Below are 15,126 nucleotides of genomic sequence, written 5' to 3'. Positions count from 1 at the left end.
TTAAGTTGTGACGTCGGATCTTGGCTGCGTCATGTTCACCTGTGTCTGGAATTTCGAGTAGTCCTGTCTTCTTTTGCCGGCGTATTTTATGCTTCTAGGCTTCGTCGGGATGGTGGTGTCTCGTTGGGGTGTCGTCGAGACAATCTTTTTGCCGTCTTCATCGTCGGCAGAGGATCTTCGTCAGTTCGACGAACAGCAACCACACCTCCACAGGTTGCTGCTTTTAGTTTTCCGGATATAGGCTGACGGACCGGCCCCGGGCTAGGCCAGTCTATGGTCGGCGCAGCGACAACAGGTAACTAGTGAAAACAGCTGCCTAGTGATGGCGTACGGGACGGCCGTCGAGGGCTCCATTGAGTGGCGGTGAGGTGGTCGGCGATATTGAGAGGGCGTTCACCTTGCTGCGCGCACGGAGAATTCACGCCGAATAATTCATGGTCTCATTTCGGGGTGATAGCAGACAGGACGATTGTCGGGGTATGCCAAACGTGGGCCTTCCTTGGGATGCTGCACAGGGTGACGGTCGGGCGCGCTGGCAGCGGCGGCGGTGGACAGCGGGAGTGCAGCACTGCGGGGCCGTGGCACAGGCGTGGAAGGGTACGGAGGGGCGGGCGATGGTAGCGCGTGACATCGCTTCTGCCTGGCGTTGCGGCGACGGCGGCTGGACCTGAGAAACTCCAAGTGATCACTGTACTTCCTCCTTGACCACGTCATTGACTGAGGTCACCTGAGGTTGCAACAACGGCAAGATCTTGTGTAGTTATTCGCGCACAATTGCTCTGATAGTCTTTAGAGGTAGTCAGAGCTCTGCACTTGGATGACGCACTGTGGCGTGATGACTTGGCGCATATATTGCCTAGTACGCATTTCCGAAGTTTTCTGCATCGTCGTTGCCTCTGGCAAGAACTCAGCCATGGTCTTCGGCTGGTTGCGAATCGGTCCAGCAAAAACGTTTTGCTTGACGGCCCGCATCATGAAGCGGACTCTTTTCTCCTTCGCCATTTCCGGGTCGGCACGCCGGAAAAGCGGGTCATGTCTTCCGTGAAGATCACGAAGGCCTCATCGGGCAGTCGCCCTCGGGTTTCTAGTAGAGCTTGGGCTCATTCTTTGCGCATGACCGTTGTGAATGTCTGGAGGAAGCCGCTGCGGAACAGGTCTCACGTTAAGGTGGTTTAACGATTCTCGAACCACGTCCTGGGGGCCTCTTCCCATACGAAAAGGCATGCACAGCTTGTCGTCGCTGTTACAGCTATTAAATGTGTCGACCCTTTCGTACCTCTACAGCCAGTTTTCAGGGTTCTCAAATGTTGAACCACGGAACATCGATGGCTCCCTGGGCTGTTGCAGGACGATTGGTGTTCGCGACATTGGGGCTGTCATTGTAGCGGCTGTCGTGGCTGTGCAATTCCTGGCCTTCTTGTTGTAGCTTCGACGGGGCGGCCGGACGAAAGGGTTATGGCATGAGGCCTAAACGGCCGGGGCGCGCAGCGCCGCAAGAAATGAGCCGGACTGCTCCAGTCGGGGACCAGACAAAGAATGAATGTTTATTTCTGAGGAGGCAATTTACGGGAGGCGCTTACAGCGTTTGGCGCTGAGTGGCGCCCTGATGTAAAGAGCCAAAACCGAAACCAAAAGTTACGGATACCACATCACCTCTCCCTTGAAAGGAAACATGATCTACTCGGTCTCCTCGCAACAAAAGTCACGAGTCAAAGAACACATGTTAGTACTGTAACACACATGATTAGTGATACATCTTTACACAATAGAAAATGATACCTCTGGCTTCCCCATTTTAAAAAAACGCACATGAATACTGAATATGAGTTATTGCACTCCAGATCTCCAGTTCCAGTACCCGTCTTGGGAGGATGGTGAGATGCAGTCTTGCACACACAGATAACACATAGAAAATTCACAAAGTGCATAAGTATGCACTAACAACCATGTGTGTGCCCCCTGGGACAGCACTGATGGGTGGCTCATTCGCCCTGAGCCTGACTCGAGACAGTCTCTGCGGCTGTCGTGGATTGGCATTGTGCGTAAAAGCACTTTACACTCCATAGTGCCCCCCCCTTAAGAATGCTAACGACTTTCAATGTTAAAACTTTCTTTTTTGGCATGAAAGACAAATTAGTATGGCGGCGACTGCCGTAGTGAAAATGCATACATGTTTATGCTGCAAGAAACGTAACATACAGGAAATGTATGGTATCCCTTCTGCGGGGATGCTAAGAAATGAAGAAAAGTGTTCCTACAGCTAGGATCCACTGATAAATCTGCAGTATAGCAGTAAGTACAGCGTGCGTATAGCACCGTTTGTGCTGCCAGAAATCCCCCCATTTAAAGGATACTGCTTAAGTCTCATTCAGCTAACAAACATGTAAGGAAATACCTTTGGCGTTAAGAGCCGAATTCGCATGGGAGGGTTGAAACCTCTGTAGAGAGTAACCTAAGGCAACAAGCTACTTGGAAACATAATCCTTAAATCGTTCCGGAGGTTGTCTATGGCGTGTAGACCTACGGAGGACTGGTTCAAGTTGTAGAGGAGGAACAGCAGAAGTGTTACTCGTATTGGGGCTAGAAGCTGTGTCAGAGACCTGAGTGCCTTCAGGGGCAGTGTCTCTGGGAGGAGTGTCGAACGGACGTTCAGGAGACTGTTCTGCCCGGGGTGGACCCGGAGGTGGTGGTGGTGGTGAGACAGGTGGTTGCAAAGAAGGGTTTGCAGCAGGAAAATGAGTACCAGTAGGAACTGGAAGAAAAGGTGGAAAACCATCGTCAAAGGATGTTCCATCATTGAAATGACTCCTTTCATTTGTTTGCCCCTGACGTACTGAGTACTTCGCCAGTTTAGACGCGTTCCAACGCTTGCCATTTTCAAGCTGGAAGGTACTTCGACCTACTTTGCGGTAAATCTTGAACGGACCAGATTATTTAGGACCAGATTTCCGTGAAGTACGTACCCTAACCAGATCGCCTGGCGGAAACTGAGGACATTTAGTTGCGCGACGACGATCCGCATATTTTTTAGTATTTTCCTGTTTTTCACGTACTCTACTCTGCACTTCCTGGCGCAACTTTGGAGAAGCAAATTCAGGATGAATTCGAGGCATGTTTGCAACGTCCAGCCGAGTTCGTGGTTGTCGACTATGGAGCAGCATAGCTGGAGACACACCGGTAGTCATATGGGGAGTAAACCTGTAAATTGCCAAGTATTCTAAGACCGCAAGTCTGAGGTCTCGCTGTTCCAAAATAGCAATCTGTATGAATTCTTTAAGGACACGGTTAAATCTTTCTACCTGCCATTGGCCTGTGGGTAGTAAAGAGAGGATAAGAAATACTTAATGCCTCTTTCCTTCAGGAAGTTTTCGAACTGTGCAGAAACAAACTGTGGTCCATTATCGGACACTATAGCATCAGGAAATCCTTCCCTACTGAATATTGACATGAGACTGTGCATGATGGCTTCCGATGTGACGGAGGGCATAAAAGCAACTTCGGGCCATTTGGAATGATAGTCAACCATGACCAAAGCAAAACGAGCATACTGTGGCGCACGATCAAGAGGGCCTATTATGGCTATGGCTAACTTTTCCCATGGTCTTAATGGCCATTTGACAGGTTGTAATGGCGCAAAAGATGGTTTGGCAGATTTATCTGCTTGTTGGCACACAAAGCAGTTTCCCACAAGTTCCTCAACTTGCCTATCCATGTGAGGCCACCAGTAGATGCATCTCAATCTGATCTTGGTTTTAGTAATGCCTAAGTGACCTTCATGAGCAATAGAAAGGAGTGTCTGACGCAAGGAAGCAGGAGGAACGATACGTTCACCTCGGAGAAGCAGATTATTCATGTAGGACAATTCGGACTGTACAGCAGCATACGCCTGTAACTCTGGCGGAAGTTCCGCCGCAGTTCTCCATCCTTTTACTATTTTTTCTTTTAATGCTTGGCACACTCGATCTGCCTGTGTGGCTGCTTGGAATTCCTCCTTTGTAATACAAGATGAAACTAAAGACACTATTTCCTCATCTAGTGCTGGTTCACATTCGGGAGGGACAGGTAGGCGTGACAATGCGTCCGCAATGACATTTTGGTCACCTTTACAGTACTGAATGGAGAAATTGTAATACAGCAATCTTGCATTCCACCTTGAAATTCTTAACAATCGCTGTCCAGGACCCTTTGAAGGTAGCAATGCGACTAGAGCTTGGTGATCAGTTCGTAGAGTGAACTGTCGACCCCACAAGTAAACATGCCAATGTTCACACGCAAACAGACATGCCAATGCTTCCCATTCGCCTACGGAGTACCGTCGCTCTGCGGATGATAACGTACGAGAAGCAAAAGCTACTGTAAAGAGCTCATTTCCGTATTTTTGCTGTAGGACAGCTCCTATGCCAACGTCAGAAGCATCAACCGTCACAACAATAGGCAGATGCGGTTGGAACATGCGTACCACCGGGCGTGATGCAAGTACGTCTTTAATAGCCTGAAAGCTGCATTCAGTATCCCTATCCCAGACAAAGGCTTGTCCTTGCCTTAGAAGTTTCCTTAGCGGTTCCACTACGTCGGCATACTGCGGGATAAATTTAGCATATTATCCCGTGAGGCCCAGAAATGACTGTAGAGCCTTTTTGTCCTTCAGCTGTGGTGCCTCCACGATTGCCTGAATTTTACTATCCATCGGCGAAATGCCGTTTGCGGAAATTTTATGTCCTAGGAAAGTTAATTCTGGGACACTGAATGCGCACTTGTGGTTAAGCTGCATTCCTGCATTACTTATCCTAGACAAGACTGTTTGCAAATTTCTGTCGTGGTCACGTTGAGTGTGATCCCATACAAGCACATCGTCAAGGTAGCACAAGGTGCCTGGACAGTCGTTCAGAACAGATGACATGATCTGCTGGAAAGCGGATGGCGCAGATGCCAAACCGAAACACACACGCTTGAAGCGGAAAAGACCGTCATGAGTTATAAAAGTAGTCAGCTCACGGCTTTTCTCGGATAATAAAACCTGATGATAAGCGGACTGCAAGTCCAACTTACTAAAGACAGTAGCACCACCGAGTCGATGCAACAGTTCGTCAGCTCTAGGTAGTGGAAAGGCGTCAATGATGATAGCCTTGTTGGGGTCTCGAAGATCGACGCAAAGTCGAATGGAATTGTCCTTCTTTCGAACGACGACGAGCGGAGAAATCCACTCGGACGCAGTGACTCGTTCGATGACATCAGCTGATTCCAGGCGTTGGAGCTCGGTGGAGACTTGCTCCCGGAGAACCAGAGGTAGAGGACGCAGTTTCGCTGAGACTGGTTGCACTGAAGGTCTGAGACGAACGTCGTGGACGAAGCCCTTTACAAGTCCCAATTGCCCTGAGAACAGATGGGCGAACTCTGTTGGGGCGTTGTGCGGAAGAGACGGAGGCTGAACGCTTGGGTCAGCTGGAAGTCCTGATACTTGACATATGAGCGAAGACCCTTGAATGTCAATGCCCAAAGCTTGAATGGCATCTAAGCCCAGAAGAAAAGTGCCTTGGTTCGTGACGTGAAATGTCACTACTGCAGCGTTGTTGCGATACTTGACGAGCACGGAGAAACGTCCTGAATGCAGAGTTTCTTGCTGCGAATAATTCTTGAGTCGAAGACTCGAAGGAGATAATGGAAAAACCTTGAAATGTTCTTCGTATAGGGAGCTGTTCATCAGCGACACTGTAGCTCCTGTGTCCACGAGCAACTTGAGTGTAGTATTCGCAATGAGGACTTCGGCGCGAATTGTTGCAGGACGGAAGTTCGGTGCTTGAATTGTAAGCACAAACGGGACTGTAGAGGCTGATTCTGTATCAGCGGTAACAGAAACAAGCTGCGTTCGAGCAGGAGGCTGTCGCTGCGTTCGGTTCCTCGAACGGCAAACCGAAGCGTAATGTCCCACTTTTCGGCACGCACGGCAGGTAACGTGTTTTGCCGGACAGGCTGGATCGGATGCGATGTGGCGAGGTGAACCACATCGGTAACAATGGGGTGCGAGTTCTCCAGTGGCTTCGCAGAGTTCGGGCCGGACGTCACGTTGGCTCGCCGCTCGATGCGACAGCCCGCCACGCCGTTGATCGCCATCTTGAAGCGCCGGGTCGAGGGAGAAGGGGGGCGGTGACCGCCATCTTGCACGCCCGGGCGAGGAAGGAGATGGCTGGCGACGCCATCTTGGCGTTGCGTCGAGACGCGCTGAACAGACGAGTTGCTGAAGACTTCAAGTTCCTTGTCAACTTGCTCCACACTTCGTCCGATTTCCTCGGCTTTCTTGAGCGTGAGGGCCGATCCTTCGTACAGTAGCCGTTCTCGAACTCTTTTTGATGCGACGCCTTGGAGAATTTGGTCGCGAAGAGACTCGTCGTGCCAAGCGCCGAACGCACAAGCAGGCGCTAGCCTTTGTAGCGCGGTGACGAAGTCCTGGAAGGTTTCCCCAGGTAGCTGCATCTTGTCCCGGAAGATAATGCGGTGCACCAGGGGATTTGAGCTTTCTTCGTAGTGCTGGTCGAAGATGCGAAGAATGTCTTCGAACGTAGCGGCCGTCTGGTCCGTTTGCGACGCGAGGTCATAGTAGAGACGCTGCCCCTCGAAGCCTAAGTTGCTCAGTAAAATGGCCTTCTTCCTCTCGTCTTGTAATGCTTCGCATCCGGTCGCCTGAAGAAACGTGCAAAAAGAACGTTTCCATGTGAGCCACGGTACCGAAGGAGTACGGGGTAATGCAAGGAAAGGCGGCATGGGTGGTGCGAACGCCATGCTGGGCACGGAGAACAAAGGCGGGGGAGTTGCAGTTGACGGAGGAGGCGTAGCTGCGGCGCCTTGCATGCCGGAAGCAGGAAGAGGAGCAGAAGTACGGCAAGGGCACGTAGGAAGCAGAGCAATGGTTTACCTCGTCGCCAGTTTGTTGTAGCTTCGACGGGGTGGCCGGACGAAAGGGTTACGGCAAGAGGCCTAAACGGCCGGGGCGCGCAGCGCCGCAAGAAAAGAGCCGGACTGCTCCAGCCGGGGACCAGACAAAGAATGAATGTTTATTTCTGAGGAGGCAATTTACAGGAGGCACTTGCAGCGTTTGGCGCTGATTGGCGCCCTGATGTAAAGACCCAAAACCGAAACCAGAAGTTACGGATACCACACTTCTCATGCAATCGTCCAAGCTCCAGGGAGAGTCATTGCTGCCTTGGGTTAGCGCACTGATCCTTGGCGACGTAGGTGTCGTATTCATGGCTCGGGCTCGGATCACGGCTTTGCAGGGGCATTCGGTAGATGCACACTAGCACCTCCACCAAATGTCAGTAGTAGTGACGGTGCACCAGTGACACTATCGGCGATCGTCGCAAATCTTATCAGCGGGTCAAGCGCGTCGGCTTTTATACATGACTCCTCGAAGGTTCCAGAGTATTCGCTCCGCGTGTATTCCAGAAAGTTCTACGTAATTCGCATTGCGCATACATGCAATCAGATCACACAGGGTTCGGTGACAACAGACAAGGATATAAGCATCAATAACATTCGAGAAACTTCCGATGCACACAGGCGCTAACCGCTAAGCGATAACATTTGTTAGACATGGTGAAGCACGGTCACCCGATAAACATAAACAAGTACACGTGCCAATATGTTGGTGGATATATATATATATATATATATATATATATATGTATTCAACCGAGAAAACAGGAAATCGAGTGGCTGAATGTTTTCATATCGCAAGAAACCAACGAGCAATGGCACCATCAAGGACCGCAGAGTAGCAATTATCTGCGGCTTCTGCATTGAATTGAACAAGCTATATATAATATGGAAATGAAAGTCGATGAGAAATAATCAACTCCCCTCTCCTAAAGGAAGATGGTTGGACGCGAAGCATTCCCCCAATGCAAACTGAATCGAAGTCAAAGTCCAAAGCCAACGACCACGCAACGAACCCATGAAATGGTGAGCGACGCATGCTATGCATGTGTGATTTGATTGCTTGTTTAGGATTGCATTTTCTGAAAGTTGTAGTTGAATGAACACACATTTTGTTAAATTGCAAGGCCTTTATTTTAGATCAGGTGGCCATTGGTCACACGCACATACTCACACTTTCACAGGCGATTGTACACTTGCGTTCGCGTGCGGCATCCTGTTCGTCTGCAGTTTGCTGCACCAGCGGCCTACCCATGGTGACGGCCGCGAATGTATAGCGTGACGCGCGTAATGCAATGCAGATATATACTGTTCGTTTGGGTAGTGTGGCGTCCCAGCACCTTTATTTAAGAAAAAGTCTTTGTTTTTTCTTCTCCAGGTCGTAAGACGACCCGTGTTCACACGCCCTGTCTCCGATAAGTAGGGAAACTCAGTTAATCGCGACAGGGGTGGTGTTATGTCTAGCAGACACAACATGCGCTTCCAGCAAACTTTGTCTGCTTGCGCTACTCCTGCTGAGCTCGTCGCTTCGCGCCGTTATCAGGCTGGCCATTCGACGCTGGCGCGGTACTGCAAATGTAAACTGTAGTGTTCTACGCAGATGCGTAAGTTGGCTTTGCTGCAGTGCGTTTTTGGCGCTAACGGACGAATGACTGGGGCATAGAACGCTTCGCTTTAAAAGAACTGTTCGCGGCTGGGAAAACAACCTACGTCTATGCATCCCGCGTGCAATGCTCTTGCCAATTGAGGTACCGCAGCAGCCGTTCTCCCATCCAGTTTCTGGCATTTTTGTTTATATACTAGAACTGCTGTTAGCCAGCGCCAGCAGTCATGGCCTTGGCGGTGGATGTGGAACTTTCTTTCTGTCGTAGGCGTCAAGTCTACGTAGACTTTTGGGGTGAAGGCAACTGGTCAATAAAAGCATACATGCTACCTGAGGCCATCAATGTTGCCGGATTCGAGACCCTCGTAATGTAATAGATGACAAGAAAGAAAATTCAGGAGCCAGATTTTTATTAATTGTATTGCCACAGTCGGTAATGTGTGAAGAAGAGGACTATGATGGTGGTCTAAGAGACGACGAGGAAGAGGGTAGTTTTTTTTATCGCTGCTCTACGCTTGTTGGCCCAGCTATTAAAAGCCATCTGTAAATAGACGCACGCTTCTTCCTTTCCGTAACATCATTGGTGGACGTGCGGGGTAATCACTTGCGCAAGACGGAGCTCCGCAGCGGACGTAACCTGGCCACCATGTCATCCGAAGGAGAGAGTTCAACCACGGCCCCGTCGTCGCCACCGACGGTCATCCTGGCCCAGCCTAGCGACCCTGGCATGTTTTCTGCGATCGACACCGTTGACGTCGATGACTGGTTGCAGAATTACGAACGCGTCAGCGCACACAACAGGTGGGACAACACGCTTATGCTAGCCAATATAATATTCTACCTGAAGAAAACGGCACGGGTCTGGTTCGAAACACACGAAGAAGAGATTACGAGTTGGGACCAGTGCAAGCAGAAGCTTAGAGATTTGTTCGGCAAGCCCATCGGCCGCCAACGTGCTGCGAAGAAGGACCTTGGGACCCGTGTACTGAATCCACTGAATTACCGAGTCCACTGAATCTTACGTGGCGTATATCCAGGACGTCCTCGCTCTTTGCTGCAAAGTAGATAACAATATGACAGAGGCAGACAAGGCCAGCCACGTCTTAAAAGGCATCGCGGACGACGCGTTTAACCGGCTTTTTTATAAGAACGTAACAACGGTCAATGAGATCATTAACGAATGTCGCCGCTTTGAAGACGCGAAGAGTCGCCGCATAGTTCAACAGTTTACGTGGCTACCCAATACCGCAGCTTCATCGACGTGCGAAGACATTTGTCCACCGCGTGAGCCCACCTCCTCCGAAAACGTCGTACGTATCTTTGGACGAGAAATCGAAGCAGCGTCTCCTGCCACGCCTGTGACGCAGTTCTTTGACGATTCCAGGCCGCTTGTGTCACTCATTAAGTCGGTCACTCGTCAAGAACTTGCCAACGTAGGTCTTCCGTCCATCTGCTCCGCCAGCCGTCCTGACTTTGCTTCGTCTGCTGCCTCTGCCCCTGTTCGCCGGAGCCAATACTGTCCATATCCGGGCTATCGCAACCCGGCCGAATGGCGCACCCATGATGATAGACCCATCTGCTTTTACTGTGGACGTGTGGGCCACATCTCTCGCCACTGTCGAAGCTCCTGGCCAGCCCACTCTCGACCAAGCTTTCCCGGCTACCGCCGCTCCCCACTGAATCCCCGCCCGCCATCCCTCTCCACCGAGGTTGAAGACGCACCTGACAACGCTCGAGCCACCGCTACCAGCCGATCACCATCACCCCATAGTCGCCGCTCCCGTTCGGCCCAGCTGCGTCGCTCTCCATCCCCAGCTTACCGTCGCCGCTCTCCGACGGGAAACTAACTGGGGCAGCTCCTGGAGGTGACGCTGCTCTAGAACACCGGCCTGAAATCCCTCTGCTGACCCTCCCTGCTAATCGGAACCTTCTGCACGTGGACGTGGATGGTTTGCCCGTTACAGCACTCATCGACACTGGAGCCCAAATTTCCATTATGAGTGCGGAGCTTCGAACGCGCTTGAAGAAAGTACTGACTCCTGCTCCGACTCGTCTGCTCCAGGTCACCGACGGTGGAACTCCGGTTGTGCTTGGAATGTGTACTGCTCCTGTCAGTGTTGCCGGTCGCCACACGTCCGTTTTGTTTAGTGTGCTCGAACGTTGCCCTCACAATGTGATCCTCGGACTAGACTTTCTGGCCGCCCATTCTGCTCTGATTGACTGTTCCGCCGGCGTTGTACAACTTGACCTACCCCTACCTGTTCCCTTTGACCTTCCTGCTCAAGCTCCAACTCAGCTTTGTTCCGCGTATTTTAGGCGCCTGCCATCTCTTGCAGCAACCTGCATCCCTGTCTTAGCCTGCCCACCTGTACCTGACGGAGACTACGTCCTTACTCCCGCGACTTCAGTCCTGCTTTCTCACAATGTATCCTTCCCACACACCACCGTTTCTGTTGCGGACAATCAGACATGTCTTCCCGTCCTAAATTTCAGACAGTGCCCACAAGTAGTTCCTCGAGGCATGTCTCTTGCCACGTTGTCACCGCCGCACGAGTGCCACATTTCCGCTCTACCTGCGCGCCGTCTTCGACCAATGCTCATTCTCCGCCGTCTACATCAGCCCCGACCGGCGACTTTACAAAGATGATTGCACCGGACCTCTCGACCCAACAAGCCGCAGAGCTCCGTTGCCTCCTCGAGTCCTACTCCGACATTTTCGACCTGAACGATCGCCCTTTGTATCAAACCACGGTCGTGAAGCATCGTATAAATACCGGCGATGCAGCACCTGTTCGCCGACGGCCATACCGGGTGTCGCCTTCTGAGCGACACGTTATCCAGAGCGAGGTTGACAAGATGCTTGCCAAAGGGATTGTTGAACACTCTTCCAGCCCGTGGGCGTCCCCTGTTGTTCTCGTCAAAAAGAAGGATAACAGCTGGCGATTCTGTGTTGACTATCGTCATCTAAACACGATCACCAAGAAAGATGTATATCCACTTCCCGCATTGACGATGCTTTGGATTGTCTCCACGGTGCCACTTATTTTTCATCTACAGACCTTCGCTCTGGATATTGAAAAATTGCCGTGGATGAAATGGACCGTGAAAAGACCGCATTGTCACACCAGACGGCCTATATCATGCAGTTCCGGGTAATGCCTTTTGGCTTGGGCAATGCCCCGGCGACCTTTGAACGGATGATGGACATGCTCTTGTGTGGTTTGAAATGGTCCATCTGTTTGTGCTACTTGGATGACGTCATCGTATTCTCTTCAACTATTGCGACTCATCTTGAAAGACTTTCATCTGTTCTTTCTGTTTTTCGCACCGCTGGCTTGCAGCTCAACTCGTCCAAGTGCCACTTCGGTCACCGCCAAATAACCATGCTCGGACACCTCGTCGATTCGTCAGGTATTCGCCCCGACCCCGCTAAAATTCATGCTGTGCAGAATTTCCCCGTACCAACTTGTGCCAAAGATGTTCGCAGCTTTATTGGCCTTTGCTCGTACTTCCACAGGTTTCTGGAAAATATCGCCCATGTTGCCCGTCCCCTGACTGACCTCCTGAAGAAAGACGTTCCTTTCTGTTGGGGCTCTGAGCAAGCGTCTGCTTTCTCGCAGGTTATCACGCTGCTCACCACACCTCCTGTTTTCGCCCATTTTGACGCCTCCGCTCCGACAGAAATCCGCACTGACGCTAGTGGCTACGGCATCGCCGCAGTTTTAGCTCAACGCCAATGTGGGCACGACCGCGTCATCGCCTACCCCAGCCGCCTCCTCTCTCCCGGAGAGCGCAATTATTCGATTACTGAGCGCGAGTGTCTCGCCCTCATTTGGGCGGTAGGCAAGTTCAGACCCTAAATATATGGTCGGCCATTTACAGTTACAACCGACCACCAAGCCCTTTGTTGGCTTTCCTCCCTTAAGGATCCCACCGGACGCCTCGGTCGCTGGGCCCTACGGCTGCAGGAATACACATACACTGTCGTCTACAAGTCGGGTCGTCTACATCAGGACGCCGACTGCCTGTTTCGTCATCCCGTCGATGTACCGGACGGCTTAGTGGATGTCGCACCGATCTGCGTTCTTTCGCTCTCTGCCTTGCAAGACATTGGCGCTGAACAACGACGCGATGAGTCGTTACGCCCTATCATCGAACGCCTCCTCTCTGATCCGTCTGACTCAACCGTTCACATGTTCATACTACAAAATGGCATCCTGTATCGCCGCAACATGCACCCCGACGGGCCCGAGCTCCTAACCGTCATTCCATCTCATGTGCGACAGACTGTACTGCAGCAACTGCACGACGTTCCCACCGCTGGACACCTTGGCGTTACGCGGACCTATGACCGAATTCGGCGACGGTTTTTCTGGCCCCGTCTCAACCGCACCGTTCGGCGCTATGTTGCCGCGTGTGAGTCGTGTCAACGCCGGAAAAGACCAGCTGTGCCTCCTGCCGGACTGCTGCACCCTTTGGATATACCGGCCGACCCTTTTTTCGCGTTGGCGTTGATCTTCTCGGGCCATTCCCTATATCGAATGACGGAAATAGGTGGATTGCCGTCGCTACGGACTATACAACTCGCTATGCCATTGCTAGAGCCCTACCGACCAGCTGCTCTACAGACGTCGCTGATTTCTTGCTTCACGACGTTATCTTGCACTACGGTGCACCTCGTCAGCTTCTCACCGATCGCGGCAGATACTTTCTTTCCAAAGTCATAGACGACCTACTTCGATTATGTGCTACTAAACACAAACTTACTACCGCTTATCATCCTCAAACTAACGGTCTTACCGAACGCCTGAACCACACATTAACTGACATGCTAGCAATGTATGTTTCCTCCGATCATCGCGACTGGGACATTGCTCTACCATTTGTCACGTTCGCCTACAATTCCTCGCGCCACGACACAGCAGGCTATTTCCCCTTCTATCTCCTCTTCGGCCGTGAGCCAACTTTGCCTTTCGAGACACTCCTCTCGACCACGCTCGACTCGCCGACAGAGTACACTCGGGATGTCATAACCACAGCGACCCAAGCACGCCAGATTACCCGCATTCGCCTTTCTGCTTCACAGACACGCCAGAAGTGCCGTTACGACCAGCGCCATCACGACGTGCATTACGAACCAGGTGCTCTTGTGCTAGTCTGGTATCCAACTCGGCGTGTTGGTCTTTCGGAGAAATTCCTCTCGCGATACTATGGCCCTTACCGCATCCTTCGCCAGGTGACCCCTGTCACATATGAAGTGTCTCCGCTGGATGCCACGGTGCCTTAACCTCTCTCTGACATCATCCACCTCAGCCGTCTCAAACCTTACCTTAGATGAGCCGCACCAATAAGGTGCTTTTTCCGACGGGGGTGATGTCACACTCAGTAATGTGTGAAGAAGAGGACTATGATGGTGGTCTGAGAGACGACGAGGAAGAGGGTAGTTTTTTATCGCTGCTCTACGCTTGTTGGCCCAGCCATTAAAAGCCATCTGTAAATAGACGCACGCTTCTTCCTTTCCGTAACAATATCATAAGAAGGGGGGCCCAACAAACAAAGAAACGAAGGTTAACATAGGGTAAATTTAATTAAAGAAATAAATTTATTGAAATGAAAGTGGATGTAGAAACAGCTGGCCGCAAGTGGAATACCAACCCACGTCTTCGCATTACGCATGCGATGCTCTTATCATTTCAGCTACCATGGCACCGTTTTATCATACACTCTCTGCGGTATTTATGTTTTACTGCTAGAACTAGCCCTGGGAGTGTTAACCAGCGCCACCACTCACAAACCTGGGCGGTGGATGTGGAACATCTTTTCTGCCACAGGCGTCACGAGTAGGTGATCTATTTGGGTGGCGGCAACTGGTATTTAAAGTGGCTTTACTGACCGGCCCGCGAATACACGCAATATTGCCGCAGGACTAGCCGCTCAAGGCACTTTGCGCGTATTCGCGGGCTTGTTTCACGCTCGGAAAACACTTTTATGTGGGACGTATTGAGCAAGAGAGAGAGAGAGAAATAACGTTTATTTGCACCCGCAAAAAGAGCCTCGAGGAGGCAAGAGTTTTCCGGTCTCTTCGGCTTACTCCTCCCCTTTCATCTGGCTGATGCTCCTTGGAGCTCAGCGGTGTCCAGGGCCATGCAGATGACTTCTCTTTGGTCATCTTCCCTCGAGCTGGTCATTAAAGTCTCCCAGGATTGTCTATCCCTATCTGGTTTATTGTATCTAGGACATGTCCATAGTATGTGGATCATGTCCGCCTTTGCCCCGCAGTGTTTGCAACTCATGTCCTCAATGCTATCGTGCCATCTCTTCAGAATGTAGGGGTTGCAGATCACCCCCGCTTGGAGTTGCCTCCATGTTATCTCTTCTTGCTTACTTAGTTTCTTATGCGCCTCTGGCAGTGTTTTCCTTCCCATTCTATAATAATCGAGAATTTCGCCGTAAGTGTTTATACCTCCCTCTTTTTGTAGGGGCTCCCTGGCTGTAGAGGCTGCATTGGTGGACCGGTAAATAAGCTCTCGGGCCAATGCATGCGCTTTCTCATTGCTGGGCAAGCCTTCGTGGGCAGGAGTCCATATAAGGTT

At 51.2% G+C, this 15,126-nt stretch overlaps 1 protein-coding gene across 1 annotated transcript in view; it reads left to right on the top strand.

Annotated features, from left to right (window-relative positions):
• Positions 1-6,757: 6,757 nt before the first annotated feature.
• Positions 6,758-15,126, top strand: part of LOC142574994 (arylsulfatase B-like) — a 162,639-nt gene continuing 154,270 nt past the window's right edge. The window contains exon 1 of the mRNA XM_075683970.1: positions 6,758-6,876. Coding sequence (XP_075540085.1) covers positions 6,758-6,876 — 119 coding nt within the window. The remainder of the gene's footprint in view (positions 6,877-15,126) is intronic.

The sequence above is a fragment of the Dermacentor variabilis genome, chromosome 3 (assembly GCF_050947875.1).
Source record: "Dermacentor variabilis isolate Ectoservices chromosome 3, ASM5094787v1, whole genome shotgun sequence".
In the NCBI taxonomy this organism is placed as follows: Eukaryota; Metazoa; Arthropoda; class Arachnida; order Ixodida; family Ixodidae; genus Dermacentor; species Dermacentor variabilis.
Note: the sequence above shows the minus strand (reverse complement) of the source record. Positions and strands in the feature narration are given on the sequence as shown.